The sequence below is a fragment of the Oncorhynchus clarkii genome, chromosome 22, assembly GCF_045791955.1.
Source record: "Oncorhynchus clarkii lewisi isolate Uvic-CL-2024 chromosome 22, UVic_Ocla_1.0, whole genome shotgun sequence".
NCBI classification, from domain to species: Eukaryota; Metazoa; Chordata; class Actinopteri; order Salmoniformes; family Salmonidae; genus Oncorhynchus; species Oncorhynchus clarkii.
Genome location: NC_092168.1, coordinates 24,333,588 through 24,347,197, shown reverse-complemented (window position 1 = coordinate 24,347,197; position 13,610 = coordinate 24,333,588). Strand labels below are relative to the sequence as shown.

General features: G+C 42.1%; 1 protein-coding gene across 2 annotated transcripts in view; it reads left to right on the top strand.

Moving 5' to 3' along the window:
- Window positions 1-4,425: 4,425 nt before the first annotated feature.
- The window catches only part of LOC139380668 (amyloid-beta A4 protein-like), a 29,620-nt gene continuing 20,435 nt past the window's right edge, over window positions 4,426-13,610 (top strand). For both annotated transcript variants that reach the window (XM_071123583.1, XM_071123582.1), the window contains exon 1: window positions 4,426-4,662. In XM_071123583.1, the coding sequence (XP_070979684.1) occupies window positions 4,603-4,662 (60 nt within the window). In that variant the 5' untranslated portion in view covers window positions 4,426-4,602. The remainder of the gene's footprint in view (window positions 4,663-13,610) is intronic.

Sequence of the window (13,610 nt, the reverse complement as noted above, 5' to 3'; positions counted from 1 at the left end):
TGCTTACTTACAGGCACTAACCAATAGTGCAAAAAAGGTATTAGGTGAACAATAGGTAAGTAAAGTCAAGAAATAAAAACAGTAAAAAGACAGTGAAAAATAACAGTAGCGAGGCTATATACAGTAGCAAGGCTATAAAAGTAGCAAAGCAACATACAGACACCGGTTAGTCTGGCTGATTGAGGTAGTATGTACATCTAGATATGGTTAAAGTGGCTATGCATATATGATGAACAGAGAGTAGCAGTAGCGTAAAAGAGGGGTTGGCGGGTGGTGGATGGCGGGACACAATGCAGATAGCCTGGGTTAGCCAATGTGCGGGAGCACTGGTTGGTCAGACCAATTGAGGTAGTATGTACATGAATGTATAGTTAAAGTGACTATGCATATATGATAAACAGAGAGTAGCAGCAGCGTAAAATAGGGGTTGGGGGACACACACAATGCAAATAGTCCGGGTAGCCACAAACATAGAGTCAATAACACAATATAAAAAATCTAATGTACAGTGTTTGCAAATGTAGTAAGATCAGGGAGGTAAGGCAATAAATAGAGACAAAATAATTACAATTTAGCATTAACATTGGAGTGATAGATGTGCAGATGATGATGTGCCAGTATAGATACTGGGGTGCAAAAGGGCAAAAAAAATGAATAACAATATGGGGATGAGGTAGTTGGGTCTACTATTTACAGATGGGCTGTGTACAGGTACAGTGATTGGTAAGCTGCTCTGACAGCTGATGCTTAAAGTTAGAGAGGGAGGTATAAGTCTCCAGCTTCAGTGATTTTTGCAATTCGTTCCAGTCATTGGCACCAGAGAACTGGAAGGAAAGGCGGCCAAATAAGGTGTTGGCGTTGGGAATGACCAGTGAAATAAACCTGCTGGAGCGCGAGCTACGGGTGGGTGTTGCTACGGTGACCAGTGAGCTGCGATAAGGTGGGGCTTTACATAGCAAAGACTTATAAATGACCTGGAGCCAGTGGGTTTGGTGATGAATATGTAGCGAGGGCCAGCCAAGGAGAGCATACAGGTCGCAGTGGTGGGTAGTATATGGGGCTTTGGTGACAAAGCGGATGGCACTGTGATAGACTACATCCAATTTTCTGAGTAGAGTGTTGGAGGCTATTTTGTAAATTACATCGCTGAAGTCAAGGAACGGTAGGATGGTCAGTTTTACGAGGGTATGTTCAGCAGCATGAGTGAAGGAGGCTTTGATGCAAAATAGGAAGCTGATTCTATATTTACTTTTGGATTGGAGATGCTTAATGTGAGTCTGGAAGGAGAGTTTACAGTATAGCCAGAAACCTAGGTATTTGTAGTTGTCCACATATTCTAAGTCAGAACCGTCCAGAGTAGTGATGCTAGTCGGGCGGGTGGGTTGAAGAGCATGCATTTAGTTTTACTAGCATTTAAAAGCAGTTGGAGGCCACGGAAGGAGTGTTGTATGCCATTGAAGCTCGTTTGGAGGTTTGTTAACACAGTGTCCAAAGAAATGTCAGATGTATACAGAATGGTGTCGTCTGCATAGAGGTGAATGAGAGAATCACCAGCAGTAAGAGCTGCTGTATTTATTGGGTCATTATGCTAGTATTATGTATGTTTGTAATAGTGTGTTATATGTGAAAGTGTGTTTGTATTATAAATTGTATTTTAATGTTTAAGGACTCTTGCAAGATTAGTCCAAATGGGGACTAAAAGAGATACAAATCAAGAGCCACAACATTGATATATACAGACAAAAGAGTCGACCCGAGAATTGAACCCTGTGGCAACCCCATAGAGACTGCCAGAGGTCCGGACAACAGGCCTTCTGATTTGACACACTGAACTCTATCTACTCTAACCAGGCGAGGCAGTCATTTGAGAAACCAAGGCTATTGAGTCTACCGATAAGAATGTGGTGATTGACAGAGTCGAAAGTCTTGGCCAGGTCGATGAAGACGGCTGCACAGTATTGTCTTTTATCGTTATGATATCATTTAGGACCTTGAGAGTGGCTGAGGTGCACCCATGACCAGCTCGGAAACCAGATTGCATAGTGGAGAAGGTACGGTGGGATTCGAAATGGTCGGTGATTTGTTTGTTAACTTGGCTTTTGAAGATTTTAGAAAGGCAGGACAGGATGGATATAGGTCTATAGCAGTTTTGGTCTAGAGTGACTCCCCTTTGAAGAGGGGGATAACCGCGGCAGCTTTACAATATTTGGGTATCTCAGACGATACAAAAGAGAGGTGGAACAGGCTAGTAATAGGGGTTGCAACCATTTTGAGCGTGACGTGGGATGGAAACCTGCCGAGCCAACCGAGGCACGGAAACCTCTCAAGCCAGCCAGGGTGTGAAAGCCAGACGGGCTGGCTTAGGCACCCCTGGTTCCATCGGCGGCGGACTCCACCCCGACGTCACCAACAAAACAAAAACAAAAAAATTCCTGGGCCAGCTGGGCAAACAAGACCTGATGATCCGGCTGAGGCCCGACGTGGTATGGGCGCCTTCCGAGCCAACCGGGGCAAGGAAACCTCTCGAGCTAGCTAGAGCGTGGAAGCCCGATGAGCTGGCTACGCACCCCCAGTTCCATCGACGGCGACCCAGAGCCAACGTCACCACCAACCGGAACGCCAGTACTCCCCGATGCTTCATATGTTGGCTGATGCATTCTGTCACAATAATTGACGCTGGAGAGACAAAGCAGGTACGGGGACATTGAATAAATAACGGACATGGAACGAGACAGGAACACCGTCAGCACAAGGGTAACTAAGATAAAAACAATTAATGCATCAGCAGGGAACAGAGCAGGGGAACTGACAAATATAGGGGAGGTAGTAAACAGGAGATGAGGGAGTCCATGTGAATCCAATATCGCTGATGTGCATGACGAGGGAAGGCAGGTGTGCGTAATTGATGATGGCAGGAGTGCGTGATGCAGGGCAGCCTGGCGCCGTCGAGCGCCAGGGGGGAAGAGCAGGAGCAGACATGACTTTTGTCTCCAAAACAAAAGAGATGATTGTGGACTTCAGGAAACAGCAAAGTGAGCACCACGTTGTGCGGTCTGCACGACACATCACCGGGAGCAAACTATCTACCCTCCAGGACACCTACAACACCCGATGTCACAGGAAGGCAAAAAAGATCATCAAGGACAATAACCACCGAGCCACTGCCTGTTCACCCTGCTTCCATCCATAAGGCGAGGTCAGTACAGGTGCATCAAGCTGGGACCGAGAGATTGAAAAACAGCTTCTATCTCAAGGCCATCAGATTGTTAAACAGCCATTACTAGCACAGAGAGGCTGCTGCCTACTTACATACTTGATATCATTGGCCACTTTAATAAATGGAACACTAGTCACTTTAATAACGGCACTTTAAGAATGTTACATACAGTATCTCGCATTACTCATCTCATATGTATATACTGTATACTGTATCCTGCCCTGCTAGAGCTGCCCCGGTCAACTGTAAATGCTGTTATTGTGAAGTGGAAACCTCTCGGAGCAACAACGGCTTAGCCGCGAAGTGGTAGGCCACACAAGCTCACAGAAAGGGACCGCTGAGTGCTAATAAGAGAAGGAGAAACGCTACCTGCCTCAATGTATAGTACCAACTGTAAAGTTTGATGGAGGAAGAATAACAGTCTGGGGCTGTATTTCATGGTTCGGGCTAGGCGCCTTAGTTCCAGTGAAGGGAAATCTTAATGCTACAACATTCTAGGCGATTCTGTGCTTCCAACATCGTGGCAACAGTTTCCCGTTTCAGCATGACAAATCCCCAGTGCACAAAAGCGAGGTCTATACAGAAATGGTATGTTGAGATCTTGTGGAAGAATTTGACTAGCCTGCATATTGGCCATATACCACACCACCTTGAGCCTTATTGCTTAATTACACATCTCAATCAAAGCTCACAGATTACTGTACCTGTACATAGCCCACCTATAATTTAGCCCAAACAACTACCTCTTTCCCTACTGTATTTATTTTGCTCCTTTGCACCCCATTATTTTTATTTCTACTTTGCACATTCTTCCACTGCAAATCTACCGTTCCAGTGTTTTACTTGCTATATTGTATTTACTTTGCCACCATGGCCTTTTTTTGCCTTTACCTCCCTTATCTCACCTCATTTGCTCACATCGTATATAGACTTGTTTATACTGTATTATTGACTGTATGTTTGTTTTACTCCATGTGTAACTCTGTGTCGTTGTATGTGTCGAACTGCTTTGCTTTATCTTGGCCAGGTCGCAATTGTAAATGAGAACTTGTTCTCAACTTGCCTACCTGGTTAAATAAAGGTGAAATATTTTTTTTTTTTTTTATCCTCACGTATTACCTACCCTACAGTACTTCCCAATAGGAGCTGCCACCCACCCACCTCTTCCCCCACACTAGTTTCTTCCCATAGTGCTTTCTCGCGGCCCGGTCAGGTGACAAGCTTTGGAGCAGCTGGCCAGCCTCGTTGTCGCTCTCCATCATCCTATGCTCGTAACAGGCACCGTCGCCAAGCGGGAGTGCACGGGAACGGGATAGAGGCTCATACTAACGGATTGATCTGAATATTTTCAAGATATTGGACGGAACTGATTTAGGGTCAACGGCATGTTCGAGCGAACAGTATTTCTGTTGTTATGGGTGGCGACCTTGACGCTGACATCGGAGGTAAGTAAAAGGGAGAAAACTGGTGCCTTCTGGATGATGCACGAGCTTTCATAAGGTATTTCCCCTCACTGTAGCAGCGGAGGATACGGGTGAGGCTAAAATCAGGAGTGAAAATAACGGAATTCAGAACAAGGGTGAATCAAGATTGCATTTGTTTGGATAAATACACAAGTGTTAGAAATTACGTTGATAGCCTACAATGTTTTTAAGACACCATACGTGCCAACGCCATAGATGTTATTGCGATTAGGCTACATTCCATTTCCAATTTCGTAGTGGCGAGAAGAAGCTTGTTTTTTTTTTTTTTATCTCTATCAGCCTAATTGTGGAGTAGAATATCATAATGCGTAAAGCAAAAGACCTGACTAAGCCTATTACTTTTTTAGGCCTACCCTTATAGTTGTCAACGACACTGGATTGACAGTTTGGCACTGTAGATTAAAGGGGCTCAGAATTACACAAGCATGTTTGTTCAGTTTTTATTCTGACACACCACTATTTTAGCCTTCCAAATATCTAAACGAAGATGATAGGGCCTTTATTGTGCGATTGCTTTTGTTTCACTGGTGTAGCCTACGTGCATGCTGATCTGGTATTTTACAAGGGTGTGTGAGCATTCTGTAGAATATTGAGCAGATTTTCGTTTAGACCTGATAAACAAAACAGATAATTAGGTTTACCCCCCCTTCAGATCATTGTCTAATTGAACACACAAAAAACCATAGGGTTTCACAGAAGTGTCCCCTTTTTTTTTTACCTCACCTGCACATCATTATCTGTCTTCTTTGACCTTTTCCTTACACTCCATTATGTACAGTTAAACTAAACTCATTATCATTTGAATAAAGCAATATTTTAAATCCCAGCAACCTTTAAAATAAAGTTCAAGAGCAAACGGTTTTCAATAGTTTGTAATGATAAAAAAAAAAAAAGCATCATTGGACTTCAAGAAATGACAATCATTTAACACAATGGCATTTTCTCTAAAATGTTTATTGACACAGAGGTTTCAAATGAATACCACTCCAGTTAAATTTGAGCATAGCTCATGAGCCCACCTCTGATACTGTTCACGCCGTATCCAGACCCCACCGGTAACAGAGAAGAGCTTGTTACAAAGCAAGCCTTCGGCATCCCCTTCTTTTAGAGTGTTTGTTGTGGTTTTGGAACCTGGAACAACCTTTTTCAGTGGCGCCACAGCTTTCTTCAGTGTCACTGGTTTCTTTCTCCCTTTGCTTTCTTCCTTCTCTCTTAGTTTTTATTGCCTTGTCCTCCTGGAAACTTGTGAAGTGAGGCTGTCAGGACTGTAGCCGACTCAGCCTTTATTTTCCCAGGCCTTGCCTCCTGTATCCTTGGCATGGATATTCCAATATGACCTCTGCTGCTGTTTGTTGTACAACTGGTACTTTTAATAAAAACAAAAACAAATTAACAACAAGAACTCATGAGTATTGGTTCAAAAAACAATTATTTCTAATCACTCTATATGCTACTATATATTTCCTTAAATTAGTGCTGATGTTTTTTCTTACCAACATTTGGAGCAAGGTCACTGGAGACATGTGGGTGCTGGGGGTGGAGGATGTGGCGGCATTTGATGTTGTGGCAAGGTTAGAGGTCATAATTGGGGTGAAGCCAACAGCTTGAGCCAGACTGATTGCTTGTGGGATATGGATGGATAATTCTGGGTGTTGCTTAATAAAACCGTAAAACTAGCCTATGCCTGCCAACCCCCTTTCTTTATTGAATGTGTTTTGCATTACCATGCTGGCCTTCTAGGCAGAGCTGCAAAGAAAAAGCCATATCTCAGACTGGCCAATAAAAAGAAAAGATGATGGGCAAAAGAACACAGACACTGGACAGAGGAACTCTGCCTAGAAGGCCAGCATCCTGGAGTCACCTCTTCACTGTTGACGTTGAGACTGGTGTTTTTGCGGATACTATTTAATGAAGCTGCCAGTTGAGGACTTTTGAGGCCTTGAGGACTCTGTTTCTCAAACTAGACACTAATGTATTTGTCCTCTTGCTCACTTGTGCACCGGGGCCTCCCACTCCTCTTTCTATTCTGGTTAGAGCCAGTTTGAGTTTTTCTGTGAAGGGAGTAGTACACAGCGTTGTACGAGATCTTCAGTTTCTTGGCAATTTCTCGCATGGAATAGCCTTAATTTCTCAGAACAAGAATAGACTGACGAGTTTCAGAAGAAAGGTCTTTGTTTCTCACCATTTTGAGCCTGTAATCGAACCCATAAATGCTGATGCTCCAGATACTCAACTAGTCTAAAGAAGGCCAGTTTTATTGCTTCTTTAATGAGAACAACAGTTTTCAGATGTGCCAACATAATTGCAAAAGGGTTTTCTACAAATAACCTTTTTAAAATAATAAACTTGGATTAGCTAACACAACGTGCCATTGGAACACAGGAGTGATGGTTGCTGATAATGGGCTTCTGTACGCCTATGTAGATATTCCATAAAACATATGCTGTTTCCAGCTTGAATAGTAATTTACAACATTAACAATGTCTACACTGTATTTCTGATCAATTTGATATTATTTTTATGGATAAACAAAATGTGCTTTTCTTTCAAAAACAAGGACATTTCTAAGTGACCCCAAACTTTTGAACGGTAGTGTGTGTATGTATGTGTGTATATCTTAGGAACGGTGGGGAACTGACCCCTAATCTAACCCTAACCCCCTATTCTGACCCTAACCCTGCAAACTGAAGGTTAGCTAGCTAAGCTAGCAGACATGATCTTATGCTAACTAGCTGGCTAGCATTTAGTTCAACTCAGACTTTCTGCTATTGAAGTCTTGATGACAGCTTTGCACACTCTTGGCATTCTCTCAAACAGCTTCATGAGGTAGTCACCTGGAATGCATTTCAATTAACAGGTGTGCCTTGTTAAATTAATTTGTGGAATTTATTTCCTTAATGCGTTTGAGTAAAAACCTTGGAATGAGTAGGTCTGTCCAAACGTTTGACTGGTTCTGTATATTTTTTAATGCTCATGTTGTCCCTCAGTGTCTCATGCAATGAATGACACATTTTCCAAAGCAATACTAAATAGAATGTTTGAAAGAGTAAAAAGGAACCAATAAAATAAAATAAGAATTTAAATATTAGTTATGCCTTGGACAGCTTTGGTGTCATTTAACAACAAGGAACCGATTTTAATAAATTCCCTCAACTCGCTGTAGCAGCGTGGAGAGGACCAGAGAAAGGCAGGGGAAGGGCCACAAGTGACACATGCAGCAGCAGGCAGAACCGCAGAGAGGGTACAGACTGCAGAGCAGCACAACAAGGCTCAGCCGAGCGGACACAAACAGGAAAGTCGCTAAATCATTCAAAAGTTGGCGGCAGCCTTAAAAAGTAGCTTAATTTGTCACAATCCTAAAATCGCTGGAGGTGTCTGAAATCTTGCTTAATCTAGCTTCAAAGTTGCTGTATTGACAACACTGGCACAAACTGTTTCGGATTGGGAAGCCTGTGGATGCCTTTATTGACTTTACGTTAACATGATACAATGTTGCATTTGTCACATAGTGGCCAGCAGAGGCTGGTGGGTTGGTTATGTGGTGAGGAGAACAGAAAAGGATGAAGCTCGACACAAGCAAGATGGTGTCAGTGCTGCAGTGTTAAGATACTTGCACAGCAAATTGAGCAGTGTTACCCAAGGGGCAAGGGTTCCGGTCTGGAAGCATGCTTTTGACTGCACCGACAGTATTGCTTTGGTACTGCAGTTTAACTCAATGACGGCAGACAAAGACAATTCCCATTAATGGCCCCATAGAGAAGTCAAATTCTAAAACCCCTAGTAAGACACTTTAGTCATCACCTTTGAGCACAAAACATCTGTTATTATTGTCGTGAAGGCACGAACGTAAAATGTTAATCTTTGGCTGTGAGTTATAAAAAAATGAATATATATATATTTATCACTTTTTTATCACTAAAGATATTAACATTTTACATTCGTGCTCTGCGGTCATGACCACAGCTAGCCAGGGAAGTGCTGGTTGGCTTGTTTAGCTGTCCACTTGCTCTGACCGAGTTTCCAAAGCATATTTGCGCGAAACTGCTGTCTGTCCAGTTCGCACTGAGTGCTAGTGCGCAGGCAGAGTATTCCCAGTAAGAAAGATGGCAGCATCCACGTAACGGCAAATGCAAACGTGAGTAGATTATATTGAAAACAAAGGTTGGTCATCTTTGAGGCAATCTCTAGTTCTTAGTGTATATATATATATATATCAGGTGGTGTTAACTAGTGTTCATATTTTTTTGTGAACAATTTAGTGTTGATTCAGCAGTTCAATTAACTCTGGTGTAAAAGAACACCAGTGTTGGTGTTAATATCCAGTCTTTAGTGTGAGAGTATTTGTTTTAATCTGCAGAGAGTAAAACATTTAACACTGGTCCAGTGTCAATACAGGTCCATACTTTTCAGTCTTAAATGAACACACTGCTTAGTGTAAAGCCTTCTTTGCATATTTTCCAGAGTGCCTTGCCTTTCATGGGTGGTAACTCTACAATTAACTTGAAAAAGGAAAGGACACTGGCAAATTATATTGGAGGCATTGCTTAGTTGGGATGTGGCTTTCAATTAGTTATTTTGGGCCACCTGTGAATGGAAGTGTTGTACCGTGTAAGTAGTCTATGGTTATTTTAAATTAAAAGTTTGAGTAGGTCTATTGTCAGTGCCGAAGTCTTCATAAATGCTTATATAAGAGCATATGACAATAAAGAATTTTTTACATTATTGTAATGTCCTTAACCCAACACGGAATAACAAGAGAGTAAGACCTCTTGGTGTAATGATTAAAAATACTATGAGGTTTTATGCCGTAACACCATTGGTGAAAACTATATACACTTCCTAGTGTTAAAATAATGTTTTATTGCATAACACTGAAAGTTTTCATTCTCTAACACTGACATAGTGTAACAGCGTAGCACTAAACACAGTGTTACATTTAACACTGTCAGTGTTGATTTAACACTCAATATTTTCTGTGCGGAGGTCCGTGGGGCGACGCACAATTGGCCTTGCGTCGTCCGGGTTAGGGAGGGTTTGGCCGGTAGGGATATCATTGTCTCATCGCGCACTAGCGACTCCTGTGGCAGGCCAGGCGCCGTGCACGCTAACCAGGTCGCCAGGTGCACAGTGTTTCCTCCGACACATTGGTGCGGCTGGCTTCCGGGTTGGATGTGCGCTGTGTTAAGAAGCAGTGCGGCTTGGTTGGGTTGTGTTTCGGAGGACGCATGGCTTTCGACCTTCGTCTCTCCCGAGCCAGTATGGGAGTTGTAGCAATGAGACAAGATAGTAACTACTAACAATTGGATACCACAAAATTGGGGAGAAAAAAAAGAAAAGAGGTCAAATAAAAAAATTCATAGACTTAATTATAACATAATAACACACAAATACGAGCCATAGGTCATTAATATGGTCGTATCCGGAAACTATCATCTCGAAAACAAGACGTTTATTCTTTCAGTGAAATACGGAACTGTTCCGTATTTTATCTAATGGGTGACATCCATAAGTCTAAATATTCCTGTTACATTGTACAACCTTCAATGTTATGTCATAATTACGTAAAATTATGGCAAATTAGTTCGCACGAGCCAGGCAGCCCAAACTATTGCATATACCCTGACTCTGCGTGCAATGAACGCAAGAGAAGTGACACAATTTACCTAGTTTAATATTGCCTGCTAACCTGGATTTTTTTAAAGCTAAATATGCAGGTTTAAAAATATATACTTCTATGTATTGATTTTAAGAAAGGCATTGATGTTTATGGTTAGGTACATTCGTGCAACGATTATGCTTTTTTGTTAAATCATCCCGTTTGGCGCTGTTGGCTGTCTTTGTTAGGAGAAATAGTCTTCACACAGTTCGCAACGAGCCAGGTGGCCCAAACTGCTGCATATACCCTGACTCTGTTGCAAGAAAAGTGACACCATTTCCCTAGTTAAAAGAAACTCATGTTAACAGGCAATATTAACTAAATATGCAGGTTTAAAAATATATACTTGTGTATTGATTTTAAGAAAGGCATTGATGTTTATGTTTAGGTACACGTTGGAGCAACGACAGTTCTTTTTCGCGAATGCGCACCGCATCGATTATATGCAACGCAGGACACGCTAGATAAACTAGTAATATCATCAACCATGTGTAGTTAACTAGTGATTATGATTGATTATTTTTTATAAGATAAGTTTAAATGCTAGCTAGCAACTTACCTTGGCTTCTTACATCATTTGCGTAACAGGCAGGATCCTCGTGGAGTGCAATGTAAAGCAGGTGGTTAGAGCGTTGGACTAGTTGCAAGATTGAATCCCCGAGCTGACATGGTAAAAATCTGTCGTTTTGCCCCTGTACAAGGCAGTTAACCCACTGTTCCTAGGCCATCATTGAAAATAAGAATGTGTTCTTAACTGACTTGCCTAGTTAAATAAGGTTATGAAAAAAAAAATATTGGCCAAATTGGTGTCCCTAAATACCAAATACCAATTTCCGATTGTTATGAAATCTTGAAATCGGCCCTAATTAATCGGCCATTCCGATTAATCGGTCGACCTCTAGTCACATGTTGCTTCACATGTTATCAAATTAAATCACATGAGATCAAATGTGTTCACGTGAAATTCATGTTTTTTTCCGTAAGGGTTCTCTCACACCTCGGGTCAACTTGTCTCCAGAGTGATAGGTCAACTTCTCGCGGTGGTGTAGGGTTGGCTTCAGGGTGAAAAGTGCCGGTGGGAGGCTGGGAGGGAGTATGATATTGAACACTGACACAGAATAGTAACATGCTTCATTGCTGTTCCTGGGGAACACACTGGATGTCTCAGCTGCTGGGATTACGGCAGAGAAGAGGAGGTCAAAGAGAAGTGGTTCTTACTCTCTGCTATAGTGCAGCCTCTCCTGGGGATGTCACCTTCCCTGAGACGATGGGACCTGAAGTCAACTGTCATCTAGCTAGCTAGTAAATATTAGTTGGTACCAGAGTGCAGAGTGCCAGTCAGCCAGTGGCAGGTATCATATAACATCTAGGCAGGGCTGGAACAAGGCAAGCTACATAAACACAAGCATCCTCTTTCCTAAGCATAACAGACACTCCCAAGGTCCTAACATTGTGGAATGTGGTTTCTCTTACTCCTGTTGCAACTGACCCCCTCAATAACAAGGACTTTTCTTTGGATTGTTTTACTACCTGGCTGTCACATAGCCTACGTATAAATGTCGAGTGACTAAAAGCAGGCTAGTCTGTTACGTACCATGGCCAAAAGTGCAGTTGCAGTACTATCTTTGTCCCAGCTACACTACTGTTACATGGCTTTCTCCTCTCCCCTCATTCTTAAATTCCTACACAGAGCGTTGACCAGCACCGTAACCTAGTTCAATGTGCTGACTCATACCTGACAAATCTATACTGAACAAAAATATAAAACGCAACATGCAATAATTTCATATGTTACAGTTCATATGAGGGAATCAGTCAATTGAAATAAATACGTTAGGCTCTAATATATGGATTTCTCATGACTGGGAATACAGATATGCATCTGTTAGTCACAGATACCTTTAAAAACAAAATGGGCCTCACAATGGGCCTCAGGAACTAGTCACTGTATTTCTGTGCATTCAAATTGCAATTGTGTTTGTTGTCCATAGTTTATGCCTGCCCATACCATAGTCCCACCGGCCACCATATGATGGGGCACTCTGTTCACAACGTTGACATCAGCAAACCGCTCACCCACACGAGGCCATACACATGGTCTGTGGTTGTGAGGCCGGTTGGACTTACCGCCAAATTGTCTAAAACAACATTAGAGGCAGCTTATGGTAGAGAAATGAATATTCAATTATCTGGCAACAGCTCTGGTGGACATTCCTGCGTCAGCATGCCAATTGTATGCTCCCTCAACTTGACAAAACAGGCCTTTTATTGTCCTCGGCACAAGGTGCACCTGTGTAATGATCATGCTGTTTAATCAGCTTATTGATATGCCTCACCTTTCAGGTGGATGGATTATCTTGGCAAAGTAGAAATGCTTGCTTGCTAACAGGGATGTAAACAAATTTGAGTACAAAATCTGATAGAAATACAGTTTTTGTGTATATGGAAAATTTATGGGATCTTCTATTTCAGCACATGAAACATGGGACCAACACTTTACATGTTAGGTTTATATTTTTGTTCAGTGTAGATAGTGTGTCTTAACTCTTGATGAAATGAAGTGAATTAAGATTCTAGGACCCTCTACCACCTGCAACCCTGCTGATGCTGTGTATTTCTGTTGCCATGCCAACAGCATTGCTGTTGAGAGTGAGACAACATCTTGGAAATGCTACCTTCTCCCCATCGCATCAGTTGTTTCTGGCATCCCACCACCACCTCATAATATCAACTTCCATTCAGGCTCATTGGAAGATGATAGCTATGATTTATGATTGTGTTCCTCGTGTCAGCCATGTTCCATCAGGGTCCCTTAAAATTAAACGCACACACTCACGGACACACAAGACATTAAAAAAAAGAGGAAAAGACGCAATTAACCGGCAGTGTCAAAGAGCTTCCCTGCAGGTATCATGCAACGAGCACCTAGTGAGAGAAAAGCACACTCCCTGAACTCCACATGGTGTTAGCTCATAAATAAAGGATTTTTTTTTTTAAATACACCAACAGCAGCATCTACTGAGAACTGTTTGTTAACTGCTGCATAAAAGGACAATGTGTGCTTCTATAACACATGTATTGCATACAAAATGGCAACCATGAATGTGGGGAGAAAAGCTGTAGCAGATTTTCTCAAGTTTATGTGGTTAATATTAATCATAATCTGCTACACTACAGGCTGCTGAAATAACTAAGGCCTAGTTTTTTCAAAGGCAAACAGCACCATCTTTGCTTTGGTAATTTACCAGCAGAA